The sequence below is a fragment of the Netta rufina genome (genome assembly GCF_964035555.1).
Source record: "Netta rufina genome assembly, chromosome: 21".
NCBI lineage: Eukaryota > Metazoa > Chordata > Aves > Anseriformes > Anatidae > Netta > Netta rufina.
This window is the reverse complement of record NC_140145.1, coordinates 4,315,812-4,332,051: the sequence shown is the minus strand read 5'-3', so window position 1 is coordinate 4,332,051 and position 16,240 is coordinate 4,315,812. Positions and strand designations below refer to the sequence as shown.

General features: G+C 43.0%; 1 protein-coding gene across 1 annotated transcript in view; it reads right to left on the bottom strand.

Annotated features, from left to right (window-relative positions):
- The window catches only part of ANKFY1 (ankyrin repeat and FYVE domain containing 1), a 33,513-nt gene extending 20,085 nt beyond the window's left edge, over positions 1-13,428 (bottom strand). Inside the window, exons 1-7 of the mRNA XM_084299625.1 lie at positions 13,413-13,428; positions 8,217-8,409; positions 6,555-6,673; positions 3,975-4,110; positions 2,451-2,574; positions 964-1,113; positions 46-211 (exon numbers count right to left, since the gene is read on the bottom strand). Coding sequence (XP_084155751.1) covers positions 46-211; positions 964-1,113; positions 2,451-2,574; positions 3,975-4,110; positions 6,555-6,673; positions 8,217-8,409; positions 13,413-13,422 — 898 coding nt within the window. The 5' untranslated portion in view covers positions 13,423-13,428. The remainder of the gene's footprint in view (positions 1-45; positions 212-963; positions 1,114-2,450; positions 2,575-3,974; positions 4,111-6,554; positions 6,674-8,216; positions 8,410-13,412) is intronic.
- Positions 13,429-16,240: the final 2,812 nt, after the last annotated feature.

Sequence of the window (16,240 nt, the reverse complement as noted above, 5' to 3'; positions counted from 1 at the left end):
ACACTGGAACTGCAAGTTAAAGAGCATCATATCCTATTTACTTACCTCTTTGGATGGCTTTGTGTAATAGACTCCAGCCTTTCTTGTCTGCCCTATCTACATCAGCCTTGTAGTTGACCAGCGTAGTTGCAATACTCTCCAGTCTTTGGGAGAGGGCTAAATCCAAAGCAAGATCTCCATTTTGATCCAGTTCATTAAGCTTTCCAGGAAGCTACAACACAAATTTAACCAGATGACACTAGTTAAACAGGTATGCTCAACAGCTCAACATAACATTGTTAACAGCCCATTTCAACTACCGTAAGAGTAGACCTTCAACTCTAATTCTAAATGCCAGTGCTGCATTTAGGTAAGCACACTTTATACAGGAAATAATCAGACAGCTAGCAGAGTCACCAAATGCAAGTCTAAGCAGAAGACTGTTCAATGAGAAAACAGGAGCTCTACCTACAAGTCTTGTTTAACTCGCAGGAAGCAAGACTGGCAGTTGTAAAGATTCTGCCTATCTAGGCACAGTCAACATGGTAATAGGAAGAATTGTTCAAGTATTCCTTTTTAAGATGTTTCAAATCCTAAAATGTGCTGGACAGCTTATTTGCTAGTTTAGAATATTCATCTGAACACAACAGATGCCAGTTCAAAGAAATAATGCTTACTGAACTACCACGAAGTAGCAAAGTTTACTAAGCCATGCACGTCTGAAGTCGCGTGGTATAAATATCAAGTATAGATTTTATTTAAAACATCTTGCATGCAATGGATTACATCAGAAGTGTTGACTCACTTCTTAATTATGTCTTTATAGAGCCTTTATCACTCAGCCTCTATTACAGACATAAAAGCAGCTACAATAATAAACATACGAGTAAGAATTGGTGACAGAAATAGCTTACACTACCAGTCAGAAACTAGTTATTTAAAACATGGAGTTACAGAAGACAGTAAAAGTTAGTCTTACTATACCTGTGAATCCATCTCAATAAGATATAAGAAGACTACATCTTCTCTCTCAACTTTAATAGCCTTATGCAAAGGATATTCTGTCTTAGATTTGAACATTTTATACAATAACTGAGCACTCATACTACTGAAGTCTTCTTTACGCAAGTCATCCTAGAACCAATAAAAAAACAAAGGGTAAGCAGTATTTTTGTTTTGTTTATAAACAAGGCATTGCACAATGCTATTACGAAATTCACAAAACAAGCTCAGTTAAAAGCTCCATTTTGATAACATGCACAACATTACAAAAAGCAGGAACAATCCAAGATATCCTGTTAAGACTAGGAGGAAACACTGAGAGGAAGTCTTACATTTTAGTTTTGAGATCTGGTACAGTGAGGTATTTTTCCTCCCTGTTGTGACAGGCATAGAAAACAAGCATTTTACCATCCATTACAGTAGATAAACATCTAGTTCCTAAAGTAATTCTCTATCTGGACTCTAGTCACAGATTAGTATTAAGCCTTATTGTCAAAGGAGCTATTGAGGAATGACAACTCCATGTAAGTTTGAAACTTGATCTCTGAGCACAAAGCAGTATCTACATCTGACCTCTGGATGTCTTATGCTGTCTTAAGATATAGAATAACCTAAATCCTCATACACCAGTCTGCTGTTGGCAAACAGACTTATTTTAGAGACTAATCCATTACACAATTAATCAAGGTTTCCTTAAAACATCAGAGCAAATGAAACTTCCAAGTCAGTTGCAAGATTGCTTGCCACTCCCCCTGCTAGAGAAGATAAACTCTCTCCTGGCTTGGCTCTTACTTACAAGGATTATTTTTAGAAGTAAATGCAGGCCTGGGATTTGTAATCTTATATAGACAGGGACCAAACTATGGGTGAATCTCTGAACAATTTAGAGTCCAGATTTGTTAATACAACCCTCTTGCCTATCGCAATGGCTTTGGTTTGTCTCATGTTTATGAAAGAGGCTTTTGACAGTGAACAAAACAACTCTTCAGGCTACAAGCTACTTCCCCCTGCCCATCAAGACATTTATACAAAGATGGACAAGGGACATAACCTCCAGAGACAACAATGAAAAAAACTTAGGGGAATAGCCATTTAATGTACATTGTTTCAAAAATAATTATGATTTAACACTGTATAAAATACTAAATAATGCACTGCCAAAAGCAGCATATTATGAAGATAAGTAAGAAAGAGGGGAAGGGAAAGTGATTCCTGTCTCAAGAAAAGCCCCTTCACTCACACTTAATATTCTGACCCCTTGAAAAACCTAAGGGTCAGGGCAACAGGTTGCCTTAGTCACTGAAAAGGCATCAGGAATCCATGTAATCCCTATCCCAGCTGGAATGCTTGAATGGTAGCATACAAAGACAAATTTCTGAGGTTAGACAGCACAGTAAGTGAAGTTCTAGTGCTTAAGTTTCTATTCTCTGTAAACATTTTTCCTTTTGCTTCCTTCTAGCAGTACTTACCCAGTGACTAGCAATTATCTCTGCACAATAATTGAGAAGAGTGCTAGCATTCAGCTCCTCAGCAGTCTGATAGAAACGAATGCAGTTCCTGACATTAACTAGTGACATAACTCCTTTTTCACATCTGTCAAAATAGGGGAAAAAAAAGGATTCAGTAAACAGCTTTACAGTAATCACCCTCCCATGCTGTTACAGGTTTCTATATACTCTTCTCCTGGATGCCAACTGTAGTAGTCCTGGACTTACTTTACTGCAATGCCATGGAACATAAATATACTTTAATCGGAAGCCCTATAAGACAGTCCCCGCAAAAGCAGACTCCTATTAAGGCAGTTTGTCTAAGCTGAGGTCCCATAATAGCACTACTCACTGTAGGAGCCTGTGAGTAAACAGAGGCATGCCAGTTCTCCCAGGGGAACAAGCTGCAGCTCTTAGACATCTTCCCTACTTCTAAGTACTACAGTATCACAAGCATGCCAAATAAATGTTTGTTTCATGAAGAGAAGGGACAGGGTTTAACAGTAGATCCACTACATCATCTTTAGAGGTGTGAAACTATTAGTTGAGTTTGTTAGAAGAAAACTGCAAACTCAGCTTGAAGTTAAGCATTGCAGTGAACTCCGGGTAGTTTCCAATACAAAAAGGAAACGCTTTTCTTTGGGTGTCTGCACCTGAAGGCATCTGCTAATCACCAGCAGCATGCTGTACTTGGGCTTTTTCCTTGCCACCAGACTACCATGCTGAGGAATATTTTGGTAGTACAAAGTCTGAAGGCAGTTTCAGTACTGGCCCTATAGATGTCAAATACTTGTTCTAAATTACTATTAACGATTTAGCTTGCTTCACATTGTGTCACAAACATTAGATTGAGTAAGGACCTTAAGTACTACTACAGAACCAGACACCCCTTAGGCAAGAGATTATCAAATGATACTTCACCTTTGCTAAAATTCAAAGCTTCAGAGTTGAACAAAACTTGAAGAAGTTTCATTTTGTACATTCAGACTTGTCACTAAGTGGTTAAGAACATTAGACATTTAAGATAACAAGCTATCTCCTATTAAAATGGTGTGATCATCCTCTCCATAATGGGGAAGCATTTAGTGTAACATTACCCTTCTTTGTGAAAAGTTGCTATCAAGACACACAGCTATTTAAGTTAGTTTTCACCTGTGGCCTTTTAATATTACAAGATACTGTCACTGATTCTTCCTTTCTTGCAATTCTTCAGAGCTTGTTATTAATATATTGCTCTCTGCTTCATCTCACTGGCAAATTAGGGTTATTAGTTTGACTGGAAGAACTGGGAAGTAAACATAAGAGGTTTAAGGAAAAACTGCTACAGCATAACTATAGCGCAAGGCTTCATTTCCTGTGATCAGCTGAATGTTCTGCTGCATTACCAAAAACCTCAAGTCTTTGAGAAAAGCAAAGCTGCAGCCAACTGCTAGCAGCTGTCAACTTATTTCTATTCAAACAAGGTTAAAGAGTTCAAGAATAACCACTGTATTTACCAAGACTCACCTTTCCCTAAGCAGCTGGAGCTGAAATTTATTAGCTAGTTTCATGAGCTCTGTCAAAAAGATATCATCTTCTCGTAGCTCAAGTTCATCTGTGTAGATCCAGCGCAGCATTGCCATGGTTACCTCTGGGTCAGCATCTGGTACAGGGAGCAACAGGGATTAATAAAATACCCAAAGAACAATCACCTATTCAAGTAGTTGTTATTCCTCTGAATGTTAAAGTCACAGCTACCAGGAAAAATATCATCTCATTGAAACCACACTGCTTTAGCTTAATCAAAATGGCAAAATAAAGAGACAAAACTAGGCAGAAGTCAAAGCTAGCAGCAGTGCTGGCACCAATCAGGAAAACCTTTCTTCCATTGGAACACTGTGCAGAATACAGGGAGCCCTGTACCGTCTCCCAGTTGCTAAATGAACATCACTTTTAAGGGCCAGCGATGCCCCTTTGAAGTCTTCGCTCGCTCACATATAGCTAAATCCACATCTATATGTGACATGCCCAAATCCCCTTTTCACTTTAAGAACCCCTTTTGGCATATTGCAGTCATGTGTGTTATAAACTGTGGCATGTCAATAAGCTTGCTTTTACATCTTAGGAGCAACTACAAAGTACTTAGAACTGCTAGGAACCATTTCTAAGAAAGATGAAAGTCAGTTTAAGAAGCTGGATAGACTTCAGGTGTTTGTAATACTGATCCCAACCAAGCCTGCATGTTGTTAACACAGCAAAAACTACAGAAACCTATCCACAGGACACAAGCGATGCAGGCCCAACAGCCAGGGCCTCGGCACCCAGGCAGAAGCACTGTACTGACAGTCCTGCCTACAAGGATATAGATGAGAATTACTACATAACATCAGATCAGACCAATTTCTAAACTAATTGTGGTTGGTGGTTGTTTTTTTTCAAAGTAACATTAGTCTCTTAAGCTGTTTTGTTTTTAAAGATAAAAGATAGATGTTCAAGACTGAAAAATCCATCCTAAAACATCTTTACTCAGAATTGTCTCAGATTATTTGCAGAATACCAGACAGTACTTGACATAGCACACAGACTGTCTCCTAAGAAACAGGAGGCTTTAATAAGGCAAGTATCTTTGGCCTAACTCGAAGTTATCAGAAAAGCCTACTTGAACTGTAATATCAGCTCTGCCTTGGCAGAGAAAAGAGTACATGTCCTCCCTCCCAACACGAGAACCTGTGCTTATCTTTATGTTCATTCCGCAGAATACATGAACTCTGAAAATACTCAGATTCAAATGCTGCCTGTATTTTGAAATTAGTTTTTAGGCAATCTTAACTTGCAAGTTCTAGAAAGGACTTTTTTTATTATTATTTTAAAGAAAACCCTGATGTAGTTTTTGGGGGAACAGCTTGTTGCTTGCTAGAACTACTTCATAAAACTAATCTTTCTGCTATGTATCAAAGTGTTGTTCTGATGTTTTTGTGTTGTTTTTTTTTTTAAAAAACTTAGTTCTGTAACAGTAGGTGGTATTCTTTACACAACTTGTTTTAAGCATCATTCAATAAGAGGAAGCGTTTACATTGCTAAACATGCAAGACCACAACTACATTTGAGATTCTCAGATTAGCATGAATGGAAAGCTACAAGTGCTATGGACTACCACTTAAAGACTTGCAACAAAGCCACAATTAGCATAAGGGCTTTTTGGTAATAAATCTTATGCTAGCATAGCACTCAATTCAAAAAAAAACTCCTTGGCATATGTTCTCTTGCAGCTGCAGAAAGATCCTTAAATCCTTCTGCAGGAAAGTTGCTATGCTCTCACACAGAACTGGCTTGCTGTGACTTGCTTCCTTCCAGTTTGTCTGCATTTAGGAATCATGATAAGATACAGCACAGAAAGTGAGGTCAGCGCTTGGTATTCAACACGCAAGCCTGCAAACCTGCTTAACTTCATACCCATTTTTATTGCTCACAAATTAATTGTGCAAGACTTTCCTATACTGTTAAGTACAGAAGAAAGTCTCAATTTGCAGGAATGCTGCCCAGTGTAAGCATATGCAAGAAACAGCTACACTGGAACAAAACACCATCTTATAGAAGACAGCCTTTCAAAAATTTCTTTTTCCTTAACCTATTTACCAATAGTATCAAAATGCCAAAGCAAATCACTTTTGTAAGATCAATATTTGTATTTATTTCTTCCACACACACTGTTAACAAGAAGCAAGGTACTTCCATTACACACTTCAGAAAAACTATGCACGCTACCTCAAAAAGCCCTGTCCTTAGAAAGGAAGAAGTCAAGCTCCTCCATATAGATTTGACTGTCATTATGTTTAGTTGACTCTAGAAAAGACAAACAGGCCACCATTCTCAATCCCTGTTCATTAAAGAGAAAGAAGGTAGGTTATTGATTTAACTAGCACTAGCATCACGTTCACAAGTCTACCACCATGTTTCAGAGAAAGCTTCATTATCAACTGATTAAACACCACTTTTTGCGGACAGCAGTAGTCCAAAAGGTGCAAGAGTGACCTTTTCTCAACAGGCCCTTTCACCAGTCATCCTGAAGACAAGTGAAGCATCACGTATTACTAAGCAATGACTGACCTGACAGATCCAGCTCCTCTGTTGAGGCAAGGTTGGCTAGACTCCAAGCATCACTGCGTGCTGCTAAGACAAACTTGTGAGCCCTGATGTGCTTGTCTTTGACCTTTATCTTCAGATCACTGATAAGAGGAGAAAAAAGCATAGCCGTTTATAATACAGGCTTTCCCCGTGCTTAGATATGCAAGGATTCAGCATCTCCTAGTAGCTGTCCTTGCATCCACATTTAGATTCAGATTGTTTGAGATATCAAAACACATTTGCTTAAGTGGAATACTTCACCAAATGACGCAATTATTATTTTTATACAAATGAAATGAGTCTCTAGTATTTAAATGTTTAACAGTTTCACAGTAAACTGCTAGGGAACTACTGCAGAAGACAGGAAAATCCAGCAATTTCGAGGTTCGATATTTAGGTTGCAGAGTCCATTCTAGCACTGCCAGCTAAGCACCAAAGGTTTCGTGCAAGAGCAGCAACAGAACAAACGATGTTTGACAGTAGTCTTGAGGACAACGCAGACTCCAAGAATGCCCAGTTCCTTGGAGACCAGCTGTCAAGAACACTTTAATTTCATACTAAACCTTTTAACACCAGGTTATCCTTTGTACTTAAAAAGCACTTGCCCTGTTTATTTTAAAGTTCCACATCTTGCAAGTGTTATTCCTATGTAGGTGTATTTTCCAGACAATTTTCTAAATCAAAACACCACTATGAACTGAAGCACAAAATACACAGACGTTACTTTAAGCTTTCACTGGGACTTGCTTCCTTTCTCCTTTTCTTGTTCGGCCACTATTCTACGACTTTAAATCTAAAATCTGAAGAGAAATAAAGAAGAAATAATCCAACTCTGCTGACATAAACCATCTAAAAAATCTCATCTTTTACCCAGCATGCTATTTTAAGTTTCTCATCGGATATACGGATTTCTCAGAGAAACATGAGACACGGTGGGAACACATTTTAAACAAAACTACGTTATTTTCCCTTACATTCCTAGCCTCCTATGCAATACTAGAGTTGGTTTCAGTAATAGCAAAGAAATTGGTGTCAGGTGTGGTCTTGGCACTAAATCCATTGGGGCATCTAGAGTATTAACATTGATCCTTAATGTTCATATGGAAGATAAACGATGAAACCTAATTTTACATTAAAACTCAGAAATATAGTATCATTTACACTGGCAAGTCATAACTGCCCAAGGCTTGTTACGCCATACAAACAGACAAGTCAATTAAATCAGGCTTCTTTACACATAAAAAAAGAGCAGAGAACATGCAGGAGATAGTCCTTCAAAAAAGCAGGGCTTTCCAACTGTAAGATACACGGCATAATTAATGTGTCAACTAGCTGTAGGACAGTGTAAAATAACTTCTGCTCAAAGGAAGCTCAGCCATTGACCGTGAAAGCAATCAACTTTCTTTAAGCTTTTCTTAAATGCCAGCCTCAAAGATACAAACTTGAGCTTAGAGCTCTTGATCCGAGGACTGGATTCAAGACACTGCCTGATCTTAAGAGTGCTTTTGCAACATCTACCTGGGGACCCTGCTCACACCAGGCAGAGGTGAAAGCATTTTTCTTGTCCAAGATTAGCACATATTATGAAGTCAATAAAGCCAAAGCTTCCTGTAATCCCCCCTTCCCCACAGGAACATTTCTTACCTGTACTGCTCCTGCTGATAGAGTTCAGATACAATGGCAAGAAGTCGACTGATGAAAGTGTCACTGGCGTTGTCTTGGTTAGCCTGGGCAGCCAGAAGGTTGCATCTCCTTTCTGTATCAGCAAGTTTCTTCTGCAACTTCACATACTCCTGGCGGAGAAGCATCAGGTGCTTCTCCAGCTTGGCCACCTCCTCTGCAGGGGCACACAGTGTTACTACAAGGCTGAAACATTGCACATCTGTGCATTGCATCTGAGAGTAACTTCACTCTACAGGTGCATTACACATTTACTTCAGTCACGGGGCATTCCAGTAAACACTTCTTCCACACAACTTGAGTAATTCATCCCCAGTATTAAACCTTTTATTTTATATCTCTGCTAGCCATAAGTACATTGAAAAAAAAAAAAAAAAAACAACCAAAAAAAAAACAACACAGAAAAACAGAACACACTGATAAAAACTACTCCTAAATAGAGTTCCTGAATGCTACCCAGTCAGGTGCACCACAAGCTTTCTAAAGCCACGGAATTGTGGTGGGGTAGAGCACAGACTCGCTCAGCAGCAGTTACCAATCAATTCAGTTATGATTCTGCCTGCCTTGACAGCAGTCATCAAGCACAAGCAAGCATCAGAACAGCTGCTGGCAGTGCAGCATCTAACCCAGAGCACTTAACTTACCTGTCTAGAACTCTGCACTGTCAGCTAAGAAGCTCCTTAAGAAATAGCCAGAGTGAAAAGCAAAGTTTCCCCAAAACTTGCGTTTCTAAAGGCCAGTCAAAAAACATATAAAGCCAGTTACTCTGCATCAACACACTCCCCCAGTGGAGGCTCTGCACTGACGAGGCATCGTGGTGCAGAGTTGGGCCTGTGGTGGCTGCTGCAATTCACAGGCACAGCAGCAGCACCTGGCCATAAGTGTTCCCATCCCACTGCAGAACCTGCTCCTATACCACACCGAAGGGCTGTGGTGAGGCACTCTGCTGAACAGCTGTGTAGAACTCGATCTGGGACACTCATATGAAAACCCTCTACTTCACTGCTGGATGTAAAAGGCTTTACAAGTGCTTAAAACCAGACTAACTGAGGAGCATTCATGGATGAGGTGCACAGGCTACACGTAGCTATCACTGTGGTTAGCTGATTATTACCCACCCATAACAATCCAAATCAATAAGGCAAGCTTCCAAACAAGACACATATCCAAAGCCAGACCTAACATGAGAATGGAGCAGGGAGGAGAAATTTGGAAGGTAACCAATGGGAAAGTCTTCACAAGATTCCTCCCTGCTAGCCAGGAATTCACTGTTCAACAAGTTTTCCTCAAATATTTACTAAATGTAAAACAGTATTACAAACAAGAAGCCGAGCTCTGCGACCAGTGTTTTCTTTCTGCTCCTAGAGAGAAGTTCAACAGCCGAGCTGGCCTTGGCCTGGCTCCAGCAGGTCCCCAGGGCAGAGCATCCTCCCCTCGCTCAGCTGCGGGCTGAATGCCTCATTTAGCCTCTCCTCTGTGACTGCTGTGGCAAACACTCCCTCGTAAGTCTTTAAACTTAACAACTGTAATGGATAAAGAGGAGGTAATTTACCCTGTTTGACTCTTCTGTTAATACTGCTTAAGCAAGGTTGGCAGTGTACTTGCTTCAACAGCCATTTATTCAGCTCCATCCTTTACCAGTTAATAGATATCTCCTCCTCTGGGATACTTACTCTGCCGAGGTAACGCTGTGATTCCAAAACTGTGCTACCAGAGCAGCCCTCAAAGGGAGCTGAAGCTCTGCTCTGTTCCTTCCATCTGAAGATGCTGCAGCGCCCGTGTTCCCAGAACTAGGGGGACACGTCTCTGAAGCAACCGCTCCTTCCTGAGTGATTCATAAGGAAGGTGCCAAGGGTGGCACAAAGCAAACCCTGCTGCTACAGGAAGGAGAGCGATGCCTGGTAAGAGCCAAGAGTGATCCTGAGAGACACTTCCAGAGAAGTGCTGCAAAAATGAGTGCACCAACACTGCTGTTCATACACTGAGATTCCGAGGAGCCATCTCAAGTGCTAGGAACAAGAAGTTGCCTGCTGAACCTCCCAGCACATATAACCTTATATAAGCACTGCCTCTTCAAGCCAAGCAAGGGAAGTGTGAATGGGGGAATAAAGAATCAGAAGGCTCTCTCATCTTACCAAAGCCACCTCACTGGCTCCAAGTTCCTTTAAAGTCACTGGGACGTGATGCAGAACTACCTTGCAGCTTAAAGCAGCAGCAGCTGCTTCAGTTTTACACAGAAAATCAAGCTCATTTCACTGCTACTTCCAGGGCAACCCTAGACAACCGCTACTGGCAGTGAAAACACCTGAAAGACCTGAAGCTTTTAGAAGTCTTGTTTCCAGATCGATGGCATATAGTATCATTAGGGTTGGAAAAGCCCTCCAAGATCCTCTGGTCCAACCATCCCCCTACCACCCACTGAACCATGTCCCCAAGCACCACATCCAACCTTTCCCTGAACACCCCCAGGGATGGGGACTCCTGTACATACTTCCTGTAACCACAGTGAGACAGATCAATCAACATTCACTTGCTGCAAGGGCTGCAGGAGCCATAAACCCAGAGTTTCTTCTTCTATACACAGGAGCACGCGTATGTAACAGCTATGTACTACCTACAGCTGCACACCTGCAGAGCACTGGATCTTACAGCACCTTTCAGGTGCACATACATTAAAGGCAGTCCTCAATATCCACCTAACCAGCACTTGGTGCAAAAGAGCAAACCAGCAAGTTTTCCCCGTATGTTGTTCATTTGAAGAGTTCACACTGCATTATCACTTCGAAAGGGCTGCACGCTGACACTCAGGGAGAAGCATCATCTGTTTAAAGCAACGGCACCACAGCTCCAAGCTTGCTATTTACAGTCCTCAAATCTCAGGGGAGGTCAGCACTTAAAAATCAATGTAAAATGACCACTGCATCTCCAAGCTGACAGTCACTTTGATACAGTGCACGTTATTGCCAGTCCACGTTAAGTATGGACATTTCTCTGGCTGTCTCCCAAGCACAGATGCATGCACCTATGCGTGCAGTAACTGCGCATTAACAAACAGCCTTGGATCAAGGCCCTGAAAAGACAGCCGTACTTGCAGGGAGGTCTCTGGCTAAACACAAACCCGGTGCTCACACGACCAGGATGGCTGGGTTTGGCAGAGAGGCGTACACAGAGCGACTCCTTTTCGGAGCTCATACTCTAGGTGTAGAGTTAACAGATGGCTAGACGAGAAAATAAAAGCAGCATTTGTTAACACATTCCTGGCAGATGCGGTAGGATCTCATGAACTGGCAGAAGTTTCAGGTCCTTATCACAGACTTCAGAGAGGCTCGGGGAGTTTTCTTACAGCAGAAGGTACAGAAGTCTCGAGAGCAATTTGTCAGCTGAATCCAAAGAGATAAGAAAGGAGGCAATAGGCAGCGGGGTAGCAGATAGCATGTACCCAAAACCAGAGGGAGGGCCTGGTGGAAGCCATCGTGCTGTCCATCCCACCCTTCCAGAGCAGCACAGATAAGCTCTTTATTTCTGAAGTGAGCATCTCTGGGAAATATTACAGAAAAACACATTTTCTTTCCCAAAGTCAGGTCTATCAGCCAGCGCTCCACTTTGACCCACCTCCTCCCCGCAGCTGTCCAAATCACGGCTTCCTTGTTCCCCCTCAGTTTTGTCCACTTACAATCTTTACCCTGATGACCATTCCAAAAATACCGCAGCATGCTTCCTGCTGCTCTAGACTCAAGCATTACTCCAACAGTTTTTACTCCTGCCTGCATGCCCTTAGTATCCTCTGACATTAGTGGGACACAACTCTTACAGAAGCTCCAAAAGCAAGCTCTGCACTCACTTTTATGAACTTTAAATAATTTGTAGCTATTAATTGCAATAAATCTAATTAAAGATTTCCGTGCACAGGGAAAACACCTCCCCAAGAAAAAGCATTCTGCCTGCTTCTGGGCTGATGACCACAATCTGACAACCTCCCTTCGTTAATAAGCCTTCATTTCTGATTTGACTCTCCAGTATTATCAGTTCATAATTATGAAAAAGGACTGCTGAAGGTAAGTACTTTATTTGAAGGGACGAGTCCCTTCACACAGGTCTCATAATGAAGTGAGTGAGGAGAGCTAGAACTCCAGCTTACTACTCCTGTTTGCACAGGCTCTCTCAAATGATTGTGTGCTTTCTTCAGCTGAAAGCTCAGGGAACTGCTAGGGAGGAATCTTTGAGAAGTGTGTACGGCAGAAACAGGGCCTGCCTCAGCCACAGGGTCTTTTGCCAGAGTAGGATCCCAGACCACACCTTTCAGGGTCTTGGTGAGGAACTTTTATCACCTGCTGATGTCCTTGCCATCAGAGGTGGTGGGCCCCTGAGGTTTGAAGGCAAGCCCAATAAGCTGGTCAGGTAACTACAAGTTAAGACGTTGCTCTAAGGATTTATTAAGCAAGCTTGAGCACAGCATCTTCCCAGCTGATGCACACCAGATCAGCGTGTAGTGGTTAACCTTTAACAAGCACTTCTGAAGTTCTACCAGTCTGATCACTGGAGTTTAGGACTTGAAGGCAGTGCTGTTAAGACTGGAAATGGGAGCTTCTACCATGCCTGTAAGTTGGGACTTTCAGCTCAGTTTGCTGATTCAGTTTCCTCCAAGAAGGAAAAGAGGAAGCTTCTGCCTCACGTTAAGGAAAAGGACTTTAGACATCCCAGCACTTTCCAAACCCCATTACCTCGGTTCATCACAGAAGGGGGTCACTGACAACCTGTGCGCTGCACAAAGCAGCTGGGGCGTTCTGCAGGGGTCACAGCTCCAAGCCGAGCCCAGCACCAGGAGGCCTGGCAGCAGCAGGGACCCCCTCCCCGCCCCTCCCGGCCCCCCACCCCACAGCAGGTCCCGGTGGGCTCCCGCACCACGAGCTCCCTCCCGAACCGCCCCCGGCCCGCGGGGCGCTCCCTGAGGGGGAGCCGGCAGCCGGGGCGCCCCCCCCCCGCCATTTCACGTCCACCTCGGGGTCTGCTCGCCTCAGCCGATCCCAGACCGGCCTCGGCGGGCAGGGCCCAGCCGGCCCCACACGGGGGCCGCCCCCGGTGCCCCCCCGGAGCCTCCCCAGCCGGCGGCGCTGCCGCTGCGCCCGGCGGCCGCGGCCCCGCCCGGGCTCCCCCCCTCACCTTCCGCCATCTTGGGTCCGCGGCCGCAGCTCTCGCGAGAGCGCCGCGCTCGGCCGGCGGGGCGGAAGGGAGTTCTCGCGAGAGCAGCGCGGGCACCTCCCGCCTCGGGGCGCTGAGGTGCCTGAGGGCTCGGCGCCCCCCCGAGCAGCGGGCGGCTGCTGCCCGCTAACCCGGCGCCGCTAGGGAAAAGGGACGGGCTGCCCTGGGTTTGGAGCCGATGGGTGCCTTTGGCTGCCCCTTAAATTATCGCTACTTCAGCTCCCGCACGCGGTTTTCACTTCAGTTTCGCTTCAGCTGCTGGATCTGTGCCCGGCGGGTGTAAAGTGGGGTTGGGACCGAGACGGGCAGAGAGCAGCAGCGAGATCCTTGTCTTAAAGCTGCTGTGTGAGGTAGCTCACCCTCAGCTGCTCCCAGTGCTCGTGAGCTTCCCTGCCCCAACAGAACAGAAACACCACCATGCTCCATGCGTATTCACCACCTTTCATATGCCTGACCTAGCAGCAATGTTTTGGTTTGCTCCGAAGAGCCATTTTCAAGTAAATATTTTATCACAGTATCATTTTACAATTTCATCATTTTCTCCTGACTTCATTAAGCAATGGTTGAAAGTCCCTCTGCCTCCTGTCTTAGCTTTCTGTCCACATTGGACAAAGCAGCACAAGTAGAATTGGCTGCAGGAGAGCCGCAGACCTGTTGGGGTTTCTGGACAATTCACAAAATGTGCCCCACCTCATTTTTCACAGCTCAGTGACAAATACAGACACAGCTACCGTAAATCACTGTTTGTGGGTGCTATTAATCATCTGTGAGGAAGCAGTCATTGCCTGATGAGCTTTAGTCTTGGTTCAATTTCTTTGTAACAGAGCTCAGGTGTCAAACTTCTGCTATACTTTGCATCTGGAGAATCAACAGTCATGTCTTTTATTAAGGATTTGACAGGGCAGAAAGCAGCCTTATAACAACCTCACTTTAAAACCCCAAGCACCTTCTGTTTCAGTTTGAAATCACTAGTGCATACTTCTGAAGATACTCAGAAGCTATGAGCTGTAGTGCTCCCGTTTGCATTGTGGTGGCACCATACCAACAACCGTGCACCAGATGGTACAGATGCAATAAAGAGTCCATCCCCCAGCAGCCTACAAATAAAAGTGACTCTAACAAATGCACTTACACTCACTCCAGAATTAACATTCTATGTTTATTGATCTTCTAGTTTCAGTAAGCATCTTCCAGGCATCACAGCAGCAGGAAAGAATTTTAGAGTAACAGCTTAACAGCCGGATTTTTACAGAGGTCTTCTCTGATGCATAAGGGACAGCATGGAGAGAGATAAAAAAGAACTAGGATGGCCATAATACTTTGATATTTATTAAAATTCCATGCTTTTCCTACCCCCTCCCCCAGCAATGCAGTATTATCTGGAAAGCAAGCCACTGTGTGTTGGGAATAAAAAACAGAACAAAACCTCAGCCAAGTCTCCAGAGAACTAAGAAAAGATTAATTAATCATCCAGTACTCTGATTGTCTACATAAATCAAACTAAATGCAAGATCTTGGTACAAGTGAAAATGATTTAAAATGCCTGTTTACTTGATTGCTCAACAAGTATTCTGGTACTACTTGCACATGCTGCATTTCTTCAATGGTGTTCATATCTTGAGCTAAGTCAGAAATTTCTGGTCCTATCTATCAGCATCGTAGCCAGATCCCCTTGATGTGTGGGCCAGGAAGAAAAAGCCAACTGTAATCACAGTAAAGTTCAATAGGTCCCTCCTGTGCCTGTCAGAAGCTTTCTACAAACTAGACGCTCAGCCCGCAATATCTTATATGCCTCTTTCATTAAGTCACTGATCATCAACAACATCTGCACCTTGCACCTCTTAACAGTATCTCACATCAGCACTCCTTCCTTTGGAATGTCTGGGCTGTGTAGAATCACAAACCATCTTGGTTAAGCCAAACACAAGTGCTTTTGTATTCAAATAATTTACAAGAGAAGCAACCCTGCTATGGAATGAACAGTTCTTCCATACAACTGGTGCAAGACTAACATTTCCAGGCCCTCCCTAAAAGGAAGACACTAGTAGCTCTCCTAGAGAAGAAATGAGAAAAACAAAAGCTTTGAACTATTTTGTGAAGTCTACAGATCAATCAATTCTGAACTATGTTTGTTACTCAGCAAGACAAAGCATGGAATACTCATCTTGATGGAAGCAGCATGTAACAGTTATCTTGCATTACTGCCAGCTCTTTAGATATACTATGGAAAGGTAGAAGGGCAGCCAGTGAAGTAGTCCTCCACTACTTGATTCAGGAGCAGCAGCTTCTTCCAATACTTTGTTTATCGAAAGAATAGCACCATGCTGCTGGGATCCTGCATAGTTCTAACTCTTTACTAACTGAGAAAGGGTAGCCAGCTGGTAGGCAAGAAACTTCCTCCCAGACAGTTTTAGACAAGCATTCAAAAGGGGACTAGAATTAGCAATTGTTTCTGAGCACTAATAGATCTGAAATACTGTGCACATTTCTCTCTATATATGAGGAAGCTATCCAACTATATTCCTTATATTCAACTATAAGTAACAGCAAATATAAATAATGGTTTCTCAAAATACTTTGTTAGCAAATACGTAAATATGAACATTAAACATCTGTTTATCTAAAATACCTGTAGGAGGAAGTAGTGTCTCCACTTCTAAGTCTTAATTATTATACTTCAATGGCTTTTTTTGTCCCATACCCTACCTTGCCACTGTTAACCATCTCCTTTCTCCCACCTCAACCCTCCCCACAAGAAACCTGCAGCTATGCCTTTTAGTATATGCACG